General features: G+C 43.2%; 1 protein-coding gene across 3 annotated transcripts in view; it reads right to left on the reverse strand.

Moving 5' to 3' along the window:
- TJP3 (tight junction protein 3) overlaps nucleotides 1-13,545 on the reverse strand; it is a 137,173-nt gene that overhangs the window by 22,511 nt on the left and 101,117 nt on the right. For all 3 annotated transcript variants that reach the window (XM_058163493.1, XM_058163495.1, XM_058163492.1), the window contains exons 2-6: nucleotides 12,062-12,118; nucleotides 9,372-9,496; nucleotides 7,015-7,117; nucleotides 4,479-4,974; nucleotides 2,541-2,644 (exon numbers count right to left, since the gene is read on the reverse strand). In XM_058163493.1, coding sequence (XP_058019476.1) covers nucleotides 2,541-2,644; nucleotides 4,479-4,974; nucleotides 7,015-7,117; nucleotides 9,372-9,496; nucleotides 12,062-12,109 — 876 coding nt within the window. In that variant the 5' untranslated portion in view covers nucleotides 12,110-12,118. The remainder of the gene's footprint in view (nucleotides 1-2,540; nucleotides 2,645-4,478; nucleotides 4,975-7,014; nucleotides 7,118-9,371; nucleotides 9,497-12,061; nucleotides 12,119-13,545) is intronic.

Genomic DNA, 13,545 nt, shown 5'->3' on the forward strand with positions numbered 1-13,545 from the left:
AACATGAGGACCCAGATTGCTGGGAGCAAGAGGCTGACTCTATAAAAGTGCTTGGATAGTGCTGTGAAACACTGTGAAGCGGTATATAAAAATATATATATATTGGGGAGGCTTCACGCCACTACATGTTTACTGGACCCGTGTCCTTCCTGGCTGGTACTGGCCACTCAGGAGGTGACACGAGGCTGGCTCCAGGGGATTATCAACGCTTCTTTGTTGGAAGGGGTTTTCCCTGCCGCCTTGAAAGAGGCGGTGGTGAGACCCCTCCTCAAGAAGCCCTCCCTGGACCCAGCTATTTTGGGTAATTATCGTCCAGTCTCCAACCTTCGCTTTGTTGCGAAGGTTGTAGAGAGTGCTGTGGCGCGACAGCTACCCCAATACCTGGATGAAGCCGTCTATCTAGACCCGTTCCAGTCCGGCTTCCAACCCGGATACAGCACGGAGACAGCTTTGGTCGCATTGGTGGATGATCTCTGGAGGGCCAGGGACAGGGGTTATTCCTCTGCCCTGGTCCTATTAGACCTCTCAGCGGCTTTTGATACCATCGACCATGGTATCTTGCTGCGCCGGTTGGGGGGATTGGGAGTGGGAGGCACCGTGTATCGGTGGTTCTCCTCCTATCTCTCTGACCGGTCGCAGACGGTGTTGACAGGGGGGCAGAGGTCGACCGCGAGGTGCCTCACTTGTGGGGTGCCGCAGGGGTCGATCCTCTCGCCCCTTCTGTTCAACATCTATATGAAGCCGTTGGGTGAGATCATCAGTGGCTTTGGGGTGAGATACCAGCTGTACGCTGATGACACCCAGCTGTACTTTTCCACCCCGGGCCACCCCAATGAAGCTGTTGAAGTGCTGTCCCGGTGTTTGGAAGCCGTACGGGTCTGGATGGGGAGAAACAGGCTCAAGCTTAATCCCTCCAAGACGGAGTGGCTGTGGATGCCGGCACCCCGATTCAGTCAGCTGCAGCCGCGGCTGACTGTTGGAGGCGAGTTATTGGCCCCAAAGGATAGGGTGCGCAACTTAGGTGTCCTCCTGGATGAACGGCTGTCGTTTGAAGATCATTTGACGGCTGTCTCCAGGAGGGCCTTCCACCAGGTTCGCCTGGTTCGGCAGTTGCGCCCCTTCCTTGATCGGGATGCCTTGTGCACAGTCACTCATGCGCCTGCTACCTCTCGCTTGGATTATTGTAATGCTCTCTACATGGGGCTCCTTGAGGTGCACTCGGAGGCTTCAGTTAGTCCAGAATGCAGCTGCGCTGGTGATAGAGGGAGCTCGCGTAGCTCCCATATAACACCGCTCCCTGCGCAGACTGCACTGGCTACCTGTGGCCTTCGGGTGCACTTTAAGGTTTTGGTCACTACCTTTAAAGCGCTCCATGGCTTAGGGCCTGGGTACTTACGGGACCGCCTGCTGTTACCGCATGCCTCCCACCGACCCGTACGCTCTCACAGAGAGGGACTTCTCAGGGTGCCGTCCGCCAAGCAATGTCGGCTGGCGGCCCCCAGGGGAAGGTCCTTCTCTGTGGGGGCTCCCACACTCTGGAACGAGCTTCCCCCGGGTTTACGCCAAATACCTGACCTTCGGACCTTCCGCCGCGAACTGAAGACACATCTTTTCATTCGCGCGGGGCTGGCTTAAATTTTATTGATTTTAAATTATCTATTATTAATTTTAATGGGGTTTTAGTTTTATATATTTTAAAGTTTTTTAGGCCAATTATAAAATAAGTTTTTTAATTTGTATTTTAAATTGTATATTGTATTGTTTGTTTTTATTTTTGGCTGTACACCACCCTGAGTCCTTCGGGAGAAGGGCGGTATAAAAATAGAATAAATAAATAAATAAATAAATATAAATGTAAGTGCTATTGCTAAGCAATGATTCGGCTGGGAGGCTCATTTTATTTTATTTTTTGTGTAGCAGCGTGGAAGAGGATCTATGAAAATAAGGAGTCGGTGGGGGGGGGAATCCAGTGAAGGCTACAGGTGGCCAGTCTTTACTCAACATCTTCTGCAACTCATTGTTTTCTAAAACGTATTTGATTTTTACCATATGCTCACTTGCAAAGAAAGAGGAAGAGGATAGCACTACTCTTCTATCAGGTGCTTTGGAGAATAGTTTCTCTTCTTCGTGGCAGCCCCTGAGATATTGGAAGACTGCTATCATGTCTCCCCTAGTCCTTCTCTTCATTAAACTAGACATACCCAGTTCCTGCAAGCGTTCTTTAGATGTCTTAGCCTCCAGTCCCCTAATCGTCTTTGTTGCTTTTCTCTGCACTGTCTCAGTTTTTTTTTTTATCATGACAACCATATAACATGTAAGGCAGGAGTCTCCAACATGGGCAACTTTAAGACTCGTGGACTTCAACTCCCAGAATTCAACTCTGGGAGTTGAAGTCCACAAGTCTTAAAGTTGCCAAGGTTGGAGACCCCTGGTCTAAGGAACATATTTGCTTTTTCAGTGACGTGACGAGAATCTTTCATCAAAAACAGGGATATCCACCCCACGAACTATTGTGATAATAGCCACCTTTCCCAACTCACCTTGAGGATAAGGTCCCCTTCCTGCAGGGAGTTATCCTTGGCTGCCAATCCTGTCTCAGTGATGTGTTTGATGAAAATCTGGCTCCCCAGCTTCAGTCCGTATTCTTGTGTTTTCAGGAAGGAAAATTTTTTAGAAGGGTCAGTTAGCAAAATGAACATTGTCCTCATTCATAAAGTCCTTTTCTAGCAGGGGAGGAGGGTATGGTTATTACAGGTTGTCCTCGACCTATGACCACAATTGGGAGCAGAATTTATGTCCTTAAGCAAGGGGGTTGTTAAGTAAGTTATACCCAGTTTTATGACCTCTTTTGACACGGCTGTTAAGTGAATCACGCAGCTGTTAAGCGAATTCAAACTTCCTCTATTGATTTTGCTTGTCGGAAGCCAGCCGGGAAGTTTGCAAATGGTAATTACAAGATCTTGGGATGCAGCAACCATTGCAAATATATGCCACTTGCCAAGCGCCCAAAGTTTGATCACGTGACCATGGGAATGCTGCAACAGTTGTTAAGTGTGAGGACCAATCATGAAACACCGTTGTGACCAGTGGTGAAATTCCATTTTTTTTAACTACTGGTTCTGTGGGCGTGGCTTGGTGGACATGGTGTGGCTTGGTGGGTGTGGCAGGGGAAGGATTCTGCAAAATCCCCATTCCCTCCCCACTCCTGGGGGAAGGATACTGCAAAATCCCCATTCCCACCCTACTCTGGAACCAACTAGAGGTGGTATTTGCCGGTTCTCCAAACTACTCAAAATTTCCACTACCAGTTCTCCAGAACCTGTCAGAACCTGCTGGATTTCACCCCTGGTTGTAACTTTGAATGGTTGCTGAATGAATGGTTGTAAGTCAAGAACTGCATGTACAAAGGACAGGCTTTTATTCCAGACAGTTTCCCCTTACAATTATTTATTTTTTAAATACTCACTTTTGGCCTTTACCTTGATCATTTGACTTTTACTGTACAAAGGGTTCCACTGAATGCACATGTCTGTCACATTCCGGTGAAAAATTAGAATTTTGGCAGATCAGACAGATTGGTGTTTTTTAAAACGAGGCAAATTTAAAATGGGTGTCTAGGGAGAGTCTCAGTCATCCAGGTCAGGGGTCTCCAACCTTAGTAACTTTAAGATTTGTGGACTTCAACTCCCAGAATTCCTCAGCCAGCTTTGCTGGCTGAGGGATTCTGGGAGTTGAAGTCCACAAGTCTTAAAATTTCCAAGGTTGGAGACCCCTGATCCAGGTCATGGTTGTCCCAAAGCTGCCTTTTTCAAGAGGCAACTGGACTTTCTGGTTTTTCTTTGTAGACGTTTCACGTCTCATCCAAGAAGCTTCTTCAGCTCTGACTATATTATTGCCCCAATCTCTTTCCACTTATGACTGTATGACTATAACTTGTTGCTGGCAATCCTTATGATTTATATTGATATATTGATCATCAATTGTGTTGTAAATGTTGTACCTTGATGAAGGTATCTTTTCTTTTATGTACACTGAGAGCATATGCACCAAGACAAATTCCTTGTGTGTCCAATCACACTTGGCCAATAAAATTCTATTCTATTCTATTCTATTCTATTATGACCTTTCCTGCCACAGCTGTAAAGTGAATCACTGCAGTTGTTAAGTTAGTAACATGGTTGTTAATTGGTTTCCCCACTGAGTGTATGTCAAAAGGTCACCCAAAAATTGATCGCATGACCCTGCAACAGTCATAAGTACATGCCAGTTGCCAAGCATTTCACTTTTGATCACCTGATCACAGGGATGCTGCCACGGTCTTAAGGGTGAAAAGTGGTCATCGGTCACTTTTTTCAGCGCCGTTGCAAACTTTGAACGGTCACTAAACGAATTGTTGTTAGTGGAGGGCTACCTGTACCTTAATTAGGCAGCGCAGAACAGGATAAATGGATGAAAAAAAAAGAAAGTTAACTGTTCACCTTCACTCTCCTTCCGTTTCACCAAAACTGAGCGGACGGGTTTCATCGGCACGTCCTGCCTTGGCAGTCTCTTAAACCCAGACATCAGGACAAGCCCGCTGGTGCTTCCTTTGTGATGGTGCCCATTGGCCAGAGGGGGCCTATCAGACCCGCTGTCTTGGCTCCGCCTCTGGTAGGCCCCCTCTTGGCTCCGCCTCCGGCTCCTGAGGGGTTGCCTGCGGGTGCCGTCATTGTCATCCTCACGATAATGTCCCGAACTTCTCTCGCTGGACGAATCCCCATCGTAACCGCGGTTATGTTCTGCTTCTGTCCGCTGCCGGCTCTGCCCGGGATGTCTGTCCGAAGGGGCTGACTCACCACCCTGGTACCCATCATCCTCATCCGAGTCATCGTTTCTCCCATCCGTTACATGTTTAGAAGGAGTCAAGGAAGGCTGGCTTCTCGGCTGGCTGGATTTGGCAACTGGCAGATGGATTTTTCTGGGTCTTTTTACCGTCTGCGATAAGCAAAAGAGAATTTGCACCTGAGATTTGCATCTGGGCTAATGTTTCTCAACCTTGGTAGCTTAAAGATACGTGGACTTCAACTCCCAGAATTCCCCAGCCAGGAGAATTCTGGGAATTGAAGTCCAAACATGTTAACACTTACTAAAGTTGACAAACACAGCTCAGGGCTGTCCGCTTTATTAAATAAACACAAAAAACAACAACCCCAAAATCTGTGCAACAAAAGATTCAAACCATCAGGTGAATTAAAACGGAAGTATGAAAAGTTGCAATTTTTTTAGGCAACTTGTCCACTTTTCCTGTCATGGGGAGGAGAATATTCAACTCCCACTCAGCAAAAACTTTGACACAATTTTTTTCCTCAACCATTTTTTTCCCCAAGCTTGACAGAGATTTTGCCTCAACATTAAAAAATAAGGAGGGCTATAAAGTTACTGCAACTGGATTTTGATGCAGTTTCCTAGCACTCCAGCCACAGTCAACTTTAATAACAGAGCCGGTTTAATCGAATGGCTAAGACACCAGGCTTGAAATTGGGAGACCGTGAGTTCAAATCCTGCCTTAGGCACGATAGCTGTCTGGGTGACTTTGAGCCAGTCATTCTCTCTCAGTCCAAACTACCTCACAGGGTTGTTGTTCTAAGGAAAATAGGAAGAGAAAGGACTAATAGGTATGTTCACTCCCTTAAGTTATTTGTAAAAGTAATAAAGGTGGGATACCAATAAATAAATATAAATATACAGTATGATCAGTGGTGGGTTTCTACCACTTCGCCCCGGATCAGGCGAACCGGTAGTGATGGCGGCGGGAGGCTGTGCCCACCCACCTGGACGTCAACACAGATGCTCTGCGCATGCGCAGAAGCACTGCGGGTGCCCTCTTGGTTCCGAACCAGTAGCGAACCTAAGTGGAAACCACCGCTGAGTATTATACGTGTAGATCTGTCACTCCTATTTTTACAGGATGAGTAAGGAAACCAGAATAACAGAATAAGAAAGGACTTCTAATCCAGCTCAAGCAGGAACTCCTACCTATACCATTCCAGACAAATGGTTGTTCAATCTCTTCCATTGGTTAATTGTTTTAACTGTCACAAAATTCCACCTTAATTCTAGATTGGTTCTCTCCTTCATTAGTTTCCACCCATTATTTTTTGTTCTGCCTTCAGGCGCAGAAACCAAGACATCTTAACGTAACCTCAACTTCCATTTTTCTGAACTGAAAAGCTATCATTATCTGAACAAGGCAGGATACTAAACCATTATCAAGCTTGACTTCAGCTAATCTTGGCTCATTCTGAGAGTAGGTTAACCTTAACTAATCTTGCAAAAAGAGAAAGAAAAAGAAAGAAAGAAAGAAAGAAAGAAAGGAGGAAGGAAGGAAGGAAGGAAGGAAGGAAGGAAGGAAGGAAGGAAGAAGGAAGGAAGAAAAGAAGGAAGGAAGGAAAGGAAGCAAGGAAGGAAGCAAGGAAGGAAAGAAAGAAAGAAAGGAAGGAAGGAAGGAAGGAGAAAGAAAAAAAAGGAAGAAGGAAGGAAGGAGAAAGAAAAAAGGAAAGGAAGGAAGGAAGGAAAGAAAGAAAGAGGAAAAATGAAGGAAGGAAGGAAGGAAAGAAGGAAGAAAGAAAGGAAGATTAAATGTAAGAGGAAGAAGGAAGGAAGGAAAGAAAGAAAGAAAGAAAGAAAGAAAGAAAGGAAAAATGAAGGAAGGAAGGAAGGAAGGAAGGAAGGAAGGAAGGAAGGAAGGAAGGAAGGAAGGAAGGAAGGAAGGAAGGAGAAATAAATAAATAAAGAAAAGAAAGAAAGAAAGAAAGAAAGAAAGAAAGAAAGAAAGGAGGAGGGAGGGAGGGAGGGAGGGAGGAAGGAGGAAAGAAGGAAGGAGAAAAAGAAAGGAAGGAAAGAAAGAAAGAAGGAAGAAAGAAAGAAAGAAAGAAAGAAAGAAAGAAAGAAAGAAAGAAAGAAAGAAAAAGAAAAGGCCGAAAAGATTTGGAAATCCTGCCCCTTCTCCAACCGAGCTGCTTCAGCTGCACTCACAATATTAGCCAACTTGCCACAGGTTTTCAAAGTGGAGATGGCGAAAGATGAAGACACGTTCTCCATGGAGAGGCCGTTGACCATGGCAATCTTGTCCCGGGTCCTGCCAAATGTAAACAGGAAGTTAAGGCAAGGCCTAACAAGCGAGAAAGAGGCCACGACGTTTCCCCTCTCCTCTTTCTTTTCCAAAAACATTTAAAGAGTATTAGAAATCTCTTCAACCTGCTTTTACCACATCCTACGCACCCTGCCACAGTCTGCGAATGGAAGTACTTTTACCTGTGCGCTCTCACAGGGAGGGACTCCTTAGGGTGCCGTCCGCCAGGCAGTGCCGACTGGCGACACCCAGGGGAAGGGCCTTCTCTGTGGGGCTCCCACCCTCTGGAATGAACTTCCCCCAGGACTCCGCCAACTTCCTGACCTTCGAACCTTCCGCCGCGAGCTTAAAACACATCTATTTATCTGTGCAGGACTGGACTAGAATTTTAGTTTTAAATTTAATTTTAATGGGGTTTTTATCATTTTAATTGTAATTTTAAATTTTGGCCTATTTAAATAAGTTTTTTAATTTAGTGTTTTATCTTGTATTATATTTGTATTTTTATCGGGCTGTAAACCGCCCTGAGTCCTTCGGGAGAGAGGGCGGTATAAAAATTTGATTAAATAAAATAAATAAATAAAATAAATACTGCACTCCTTTAGGAAACCATAAGGTTCTAGTCCTCACTGTTCTAAATGAACAGACCGGAATACAGTAGTAACATATGAAGCTGGCCTAGACAGCTCATTTTTTTAATCTATTTTTTTTTTACGATCATTCCTGTTCCTGGCTTCTCCAGAAATCACAAACAGGGTTTAATGCACCCATATTTAGAGATGTCAGAATTGGATCTATCTATGGCATAAAAAACAAGGACACAGCCTATTTCCCATCTTGACACCTCCTCCATGCAAAAGACCAATAAAATATTTTTTTTAAAGCAGCATGCACACAAATACAGTTGTTTGAGATAGCAAAGAAATGTTGTGGCCTAATGTGGCACGATGGATTTAAATTGCCAAGAAGCGGATGCCAAGATCACCCACCCGAAGCAGAGAGTTTGACCATTTGACCATTTAACAATGACAAGTGTTCCTCAATTTGTAACCACAATGGAGCCTGGAATGTCCATCATAAAGGAAAATATAGAAATAATCAGTAGTGAGGTACAACCACCGGTTCGGTGAGCGTGTGCTTCACCTAACGCGCTTGCGCGCAGCGTTCAAAATATAGCAATTTGAAACTCAGCTGCTTACCTTCTAAGGCAGCCCCAATAAGTAGAACAGCGGAGGCGCAGAAATCAGCTGGGCTGCATGAATTAGCTGAGCCAGAAAGAAGGAAATATAGCACAGGATAGGGCGGGGGGCAGGTGGGTGGGGCCAGCTGATCGTCGGAACTACCGATTTGCCTGAACCAGTCCGAACCGACAGCAGCCCACCACTGGAAATAATGCTGAGGCATTCATATGACTGACCCAATTTTACGACCTTTTTTTTTTTGCAGGGGTCATTAAATGAACACTGCAGTCATTAAGCAAATTATTCATTCTTACGGGTGGAAACTGACCCGAAGGGTAGTTTGGGTCAGTTTTCCAGCCCCCAAAATCAGAAATTGCATCACGTGACTGCAGAATGCTACAACCGGTCATAAAGATGAACCAGTTGCCATGTGAACAAAATGCAGTCACGTGTCTGCTCTGGGCGTGTTTGTGTGTGTGTGTGTGTTTATGTGCACCACCTTTAGCACTCCGGAATTGGATGGTAGGTCCATTTTGGGGCGAGTGGTTGTTGTAACTGAATGCTTGCTAAGTGACCAGTCGTAAGTTGAGGGCTACCTCTAAGTGCTATAATTAAGAAATATTATCCTGTTTTTTCACCAGACACATCTCAGCTAAGGTGGGCACAGCGTAGGCACTGAGCGAACAAGCAAGTTGGTGCCCAAAGAGAGAATTTACACAATTGCCATCCCCACACAGCATGGCCCATTGGCTCAGCCATTGGTTAAACTCAGTGGTGAAATCCAATTTTTTTTTACTACCAGTTCTGCGGGTGTGGCTTGGTGGGCGTGGCAGGGGAAGGATACTGCAAAATCCCCATTCCATCCCCACTCTGGGGCCAGCCAGAGGTGGTATTTGCCAGTTCTCCAAACTACTCAAAATTTCTGCTACCGGTTCTCCAGAACCTGTCAGAACTTGCTAGATTTCACCCCTGGTTAAACTGCTATGACATCACAGAAGGCAAAGAGCAAATCTTGGCAGTCCCAGAGAAAAACTTTCATTTTTCCCTGATTGGTGAGTTTGCTTATTTAAAGTACTCACTGGAGTCGTCCAACAGCTGGGCCTCCAGGCACCACATCTGATATGACAATAGAGGTGTCGCCATCTGAACTGTTTGGACGATCGCGGCCACCCGAAATGGCAATGCCAAAACCCTTCCGGGGATCCTGCACAAAAGGAGAAAAGGTTAATATCAGAGGTGAAATCCAATTTTTTTTACTACCAGTTCTGTGGGCGTGGCTTGGTGGGCGTTGTGTGGCTTGGTGGGAGTGGCTTGGTGGGCGTGGCAGGGGAAGGATAGTGCAAAATTCTCCATTCCCATCCCATTCGTGGGGGAAGGATATTGCAAAATCTCCATTCCCTCCCCATTCTGGGGCCAGCCAGAGGTGGTATTTGCCGGTTCTCCAAACTGCTCAAAATTTCCGCTACTGGTTCTCCAGAACCTGTCAGAACCTGCTGGATTTCACTTCTGGTTAAGATCTTTTTCTGAACTTCTTATTGCAAGAAAATAGTAAACAATCCAACAGGCCAAAGGAAGAAGGTGTAAGGATATAGCAACTGATATAAGAAGTAAATGCAAAATTTCTTTCGGGTGGGTTCTTGGTGCTCTCTGAGCTTGGTGGTTTTCTTGCAGATGTTTCATTACCAAACTAGGTAACATGATCAGCGTTAACATGAAATTGGGGTTTTGCTCTGAGCACTTTCTATTAGCACGGATGATGCTACCTAATTTGGTAATGAAACGTCTACAAGAAAACCACCAAGCTCAGAGAGCACCAAGGACTCCACATTATCACCCTGAGCTACAAATATTCTCTTCTATTTCTTTTGTTCTATTATTTCTTATTTATTTATAATATTATTATTTAATAATAAATAATATTAATATTAATTATTAATTAATTAATATTAATAATAAAAAGGTACCTTGATGAAGGTATCTTTTCTTTTTTTTGGGGGGGGCAAAATTTTTTATTTTCCATAATAATTCCCACAATTTGACCAGTGTACAATACAATCACTTATCCAACAATCAATCCTATACTCAAATTATACTCAATCAGGGCTGCTCGACCGCCACTCCCTCCCTTAATTCTTCCCTTCTCATCCTTCTTCAACTTTCCCCACCATCCTTCTCCTTGCTTTCCTACTTCCCCACCTCTTTCCCACTTCTCACTGCCATCCTTTCTAACCCTCTAACTTCTCCTTCTTCTTCTCCTCCTATCCTTTTTTCTCCCTCCCTTCTTTCCTACCTACCCACCTGCCTACCTACTTTCTTCCTTCTTTACTCCTCTTTCCTTACCCTTTCCCTTCGGGAGTGGTTACCGAGCAGTCCCGACTTTACACCATTCCAACTTGTTTAATTCTACGATTATTACTGTACAATGGCAACCAATCAATTTATAGTCTTCCCCATTTCCTCCTCCCCGAGACTTCCCAGAACAGAATACAGAGTATTGTAACTAACAAACATAATCTAAAATATAACATAAAACATATTCCATTTCACACCATCACACTATCAATTCCCTTCTTTCTTAAACTAATACATATAATAATAATAATAATAATAATAATATTTTAATTTGTATACCGCCCTTCTCCCGAAGGACTCAGGGCGGTGAACAGGCAGGTAAAATACAAATATACACAATAGTTAAAACAACCCTTAAAAAACTGATTAAATTAGCCCAAGTATTAAAATAACTTACACCCCTATAAAATTACAAAAATTTAAAATACCCATCGAATTCAATTAAAATCTAAAGATAAAAATCAAGCTAGTCCAGCCATGCGAAATAAATAGGTTTTAAGTTCGCGGCGAAAGGTCCTAAGGTCAGGTAGCAATTCCTAACTTCACTCAAAAACTAATTGATATTTTTTAATCTGATACTTATTTTGAATATAATCAATCCACTTCCTCCATTCCAAAATATATTTTTCTTGTGTACAGTCTTTCAAGTAGGCAGAAATTTTTGCCATTTCTGCTAAATTTGATACTTTACTAATCCATTCTCCAATTGTAGGTAAGTCTTCTTTCTTCCAATATTGTGCAATCAATAGTCTTGCAGCAGTTATTAAGAAGGTATCGTTTCTTTTATGTACACTGAGAGCTTATGCACCAAGACAAATTCTTTGTGTGTCCAATCACAATTGGCCAATAAAAAATTCTATTCTATTCTATCTACTGAGATTCAAGGACTGAGTAAAACCACAGCCACGTCCACAAATTCTAACAATCACTTTGTCCTAAAGGCGCTTTTCCAAAAGGCAACTGATTTTGTGTTTCCTTGAAGAAGTTTCGCTTCTCATCCAAGAAGCTTCAACAGTTCTGACAGTCAGAACTGAAGAAGCTTCTTGGATGAGAAGCAAAATTGAAGACATTTTGCTTTTCATCCAAGAAGCTTCTTCAGACAAAGAAAGTCCAGTTGCCTCTTGAAAAAGCACCTTTGGGACAACCATGACCTGGATGACTGAGAATCTCCATTGACAATGAGTGCTTTCTAAATGAAATCAATGTATAACAAAATAATATTAATTTAATAACAAGTCCATTTATTCCACATTAAAAAAAAATCTATGAATATCGCAGATAGAAAAACAAAAGAAAAAATATCAATATGAACACTAACATTTCAAACAAGGAAAGATGGAAGTATAAAACACCTGTGGCGTGAAATTATTAATATTTATTCAATTCTTATGGTGGCTGCTATAATGCCTCTACTTACCCGATTCAACGTAATGGTATATTGCTCCCAGATGGTCATTTCCTCCATCTCTGCAACCTGAAAGAACAAGGGGGGAAATTATTGAAAAATCCCTGAATTCTGGAAGTGAAAGGCATGCCAGGGTCTTCTATCTACCGGTTTTCCAAACATTTTGGGTTTTTTGCCCCTTTTACATGCTTAAGAATGATTGAAAATTGTTTTATGTGAGTGATATCTCTATTGATATTGACTGAAAAAATTAAAACTGAGAAATGTAAGAATATTAAAAGTAAGGTTCTACATTTAGGCAAGAAAAACCAAATGCACAGGTACAGTATATGTCAGGGGTCTCCAACCTTGGCAACTTTAAGCCTGGCGGACTTCAAAGCTGGCTGGGGAATTCTGGGAGTTGAAGTCCTCCAGGCTTAAAGTTGCCAAGGTTGGAGACCCCTGGTATATGTGGTATCTGGCTCCAACTGTGAGAGTGAACTTGGAGCCCCACTGGACAATCACTTAGGGGCGTGCATAAGAGCTCCAGCATGCCTACTGTCCCTGTCCTAATGTTCCCTTTAATTGTATTCATTTTATGTATTCAATTCATGCTTGTACTTATATATATTATCTAATATGTACTCAACTAAATAAATAAATAAATAAATAAATAAATAAATAAATAATGAGCCAGCTGTGCACTCCAGCTGACAAAAAAAAAACCCAATGCAGTCCTAGGCTGCATTAACAGAGGGACAGGATCAAGATCACATAAAGTGTTAATACCGCTTTATAATGCCTTGGTAAGGCCACACTTGGAATACTGCATCCAATTTTGGTCGCCACGATGTAAAAAAGATGTGGAGACTCTAGAAAGAGTCCAGGGAAGAGCAACAAACATAATTAGGGGACTGGAGGCTAAAACATATGAAGAACGGTTGCTGGAATTGGGTATGTCTGCTTTAATGAAAAGAAGGACTAGGGGAGACATGAAAGCAGTGTTCCAATATCTCAGGGGTTGCGCCAAAGAAGAGGGAGTCAAGCTGTTCCCCAAAGCACCTGAAAGCAGGACAAGAAGTAATGGGTGGAAACTAATCAAGGAGAGAAGCAACCGAGAACTAAGGAGAAATTTCCTTGAGTTGGAACAATTAATCAGTGGAACAATTTGCCTCTAGAAGTTGTGGGTACTCCATCGTTGGAAGTTTTTAAGAAGAGATTGGACAACTATTTGTCTGAAATGATGAAGGGTTTCCTACCTGAGCAGGGGGTTGGACTAGATAACCTCCAAGGTCCTTTCCAACTCTATTATTCTGCTATTAAATTTCATAAGCACCACCACTTAAAGAACCACTGGTTTAATCCAGCCATCTGCCATGCACAGTAACTGCTTAATGCTGTGTTTCCCAACCTTGGTAGGTTCTTAAGACTTGTGGACTTCAATTCCCAGAATTCCCCACCCAGCATGTTATCAAGGTTGGGAAACCCTGACTTAATCCATCCTTGAGAGATGGCCA

Source organism: Ahaetulla prasina, chromosome 1 (assembly GCF_028640845.1).
Source record: "Ahaetulla prasina isolate Xishuangbanna chromosome 1, ASM2864084v1, whole genome shotgun sequence".
Classification (NCBI taxonomy): Eukaryota; Metazoa; Chordata; class Lepidosauria; order Squamata; family Colubridae; genus Ahaetulla; species Ahaetulla prasina.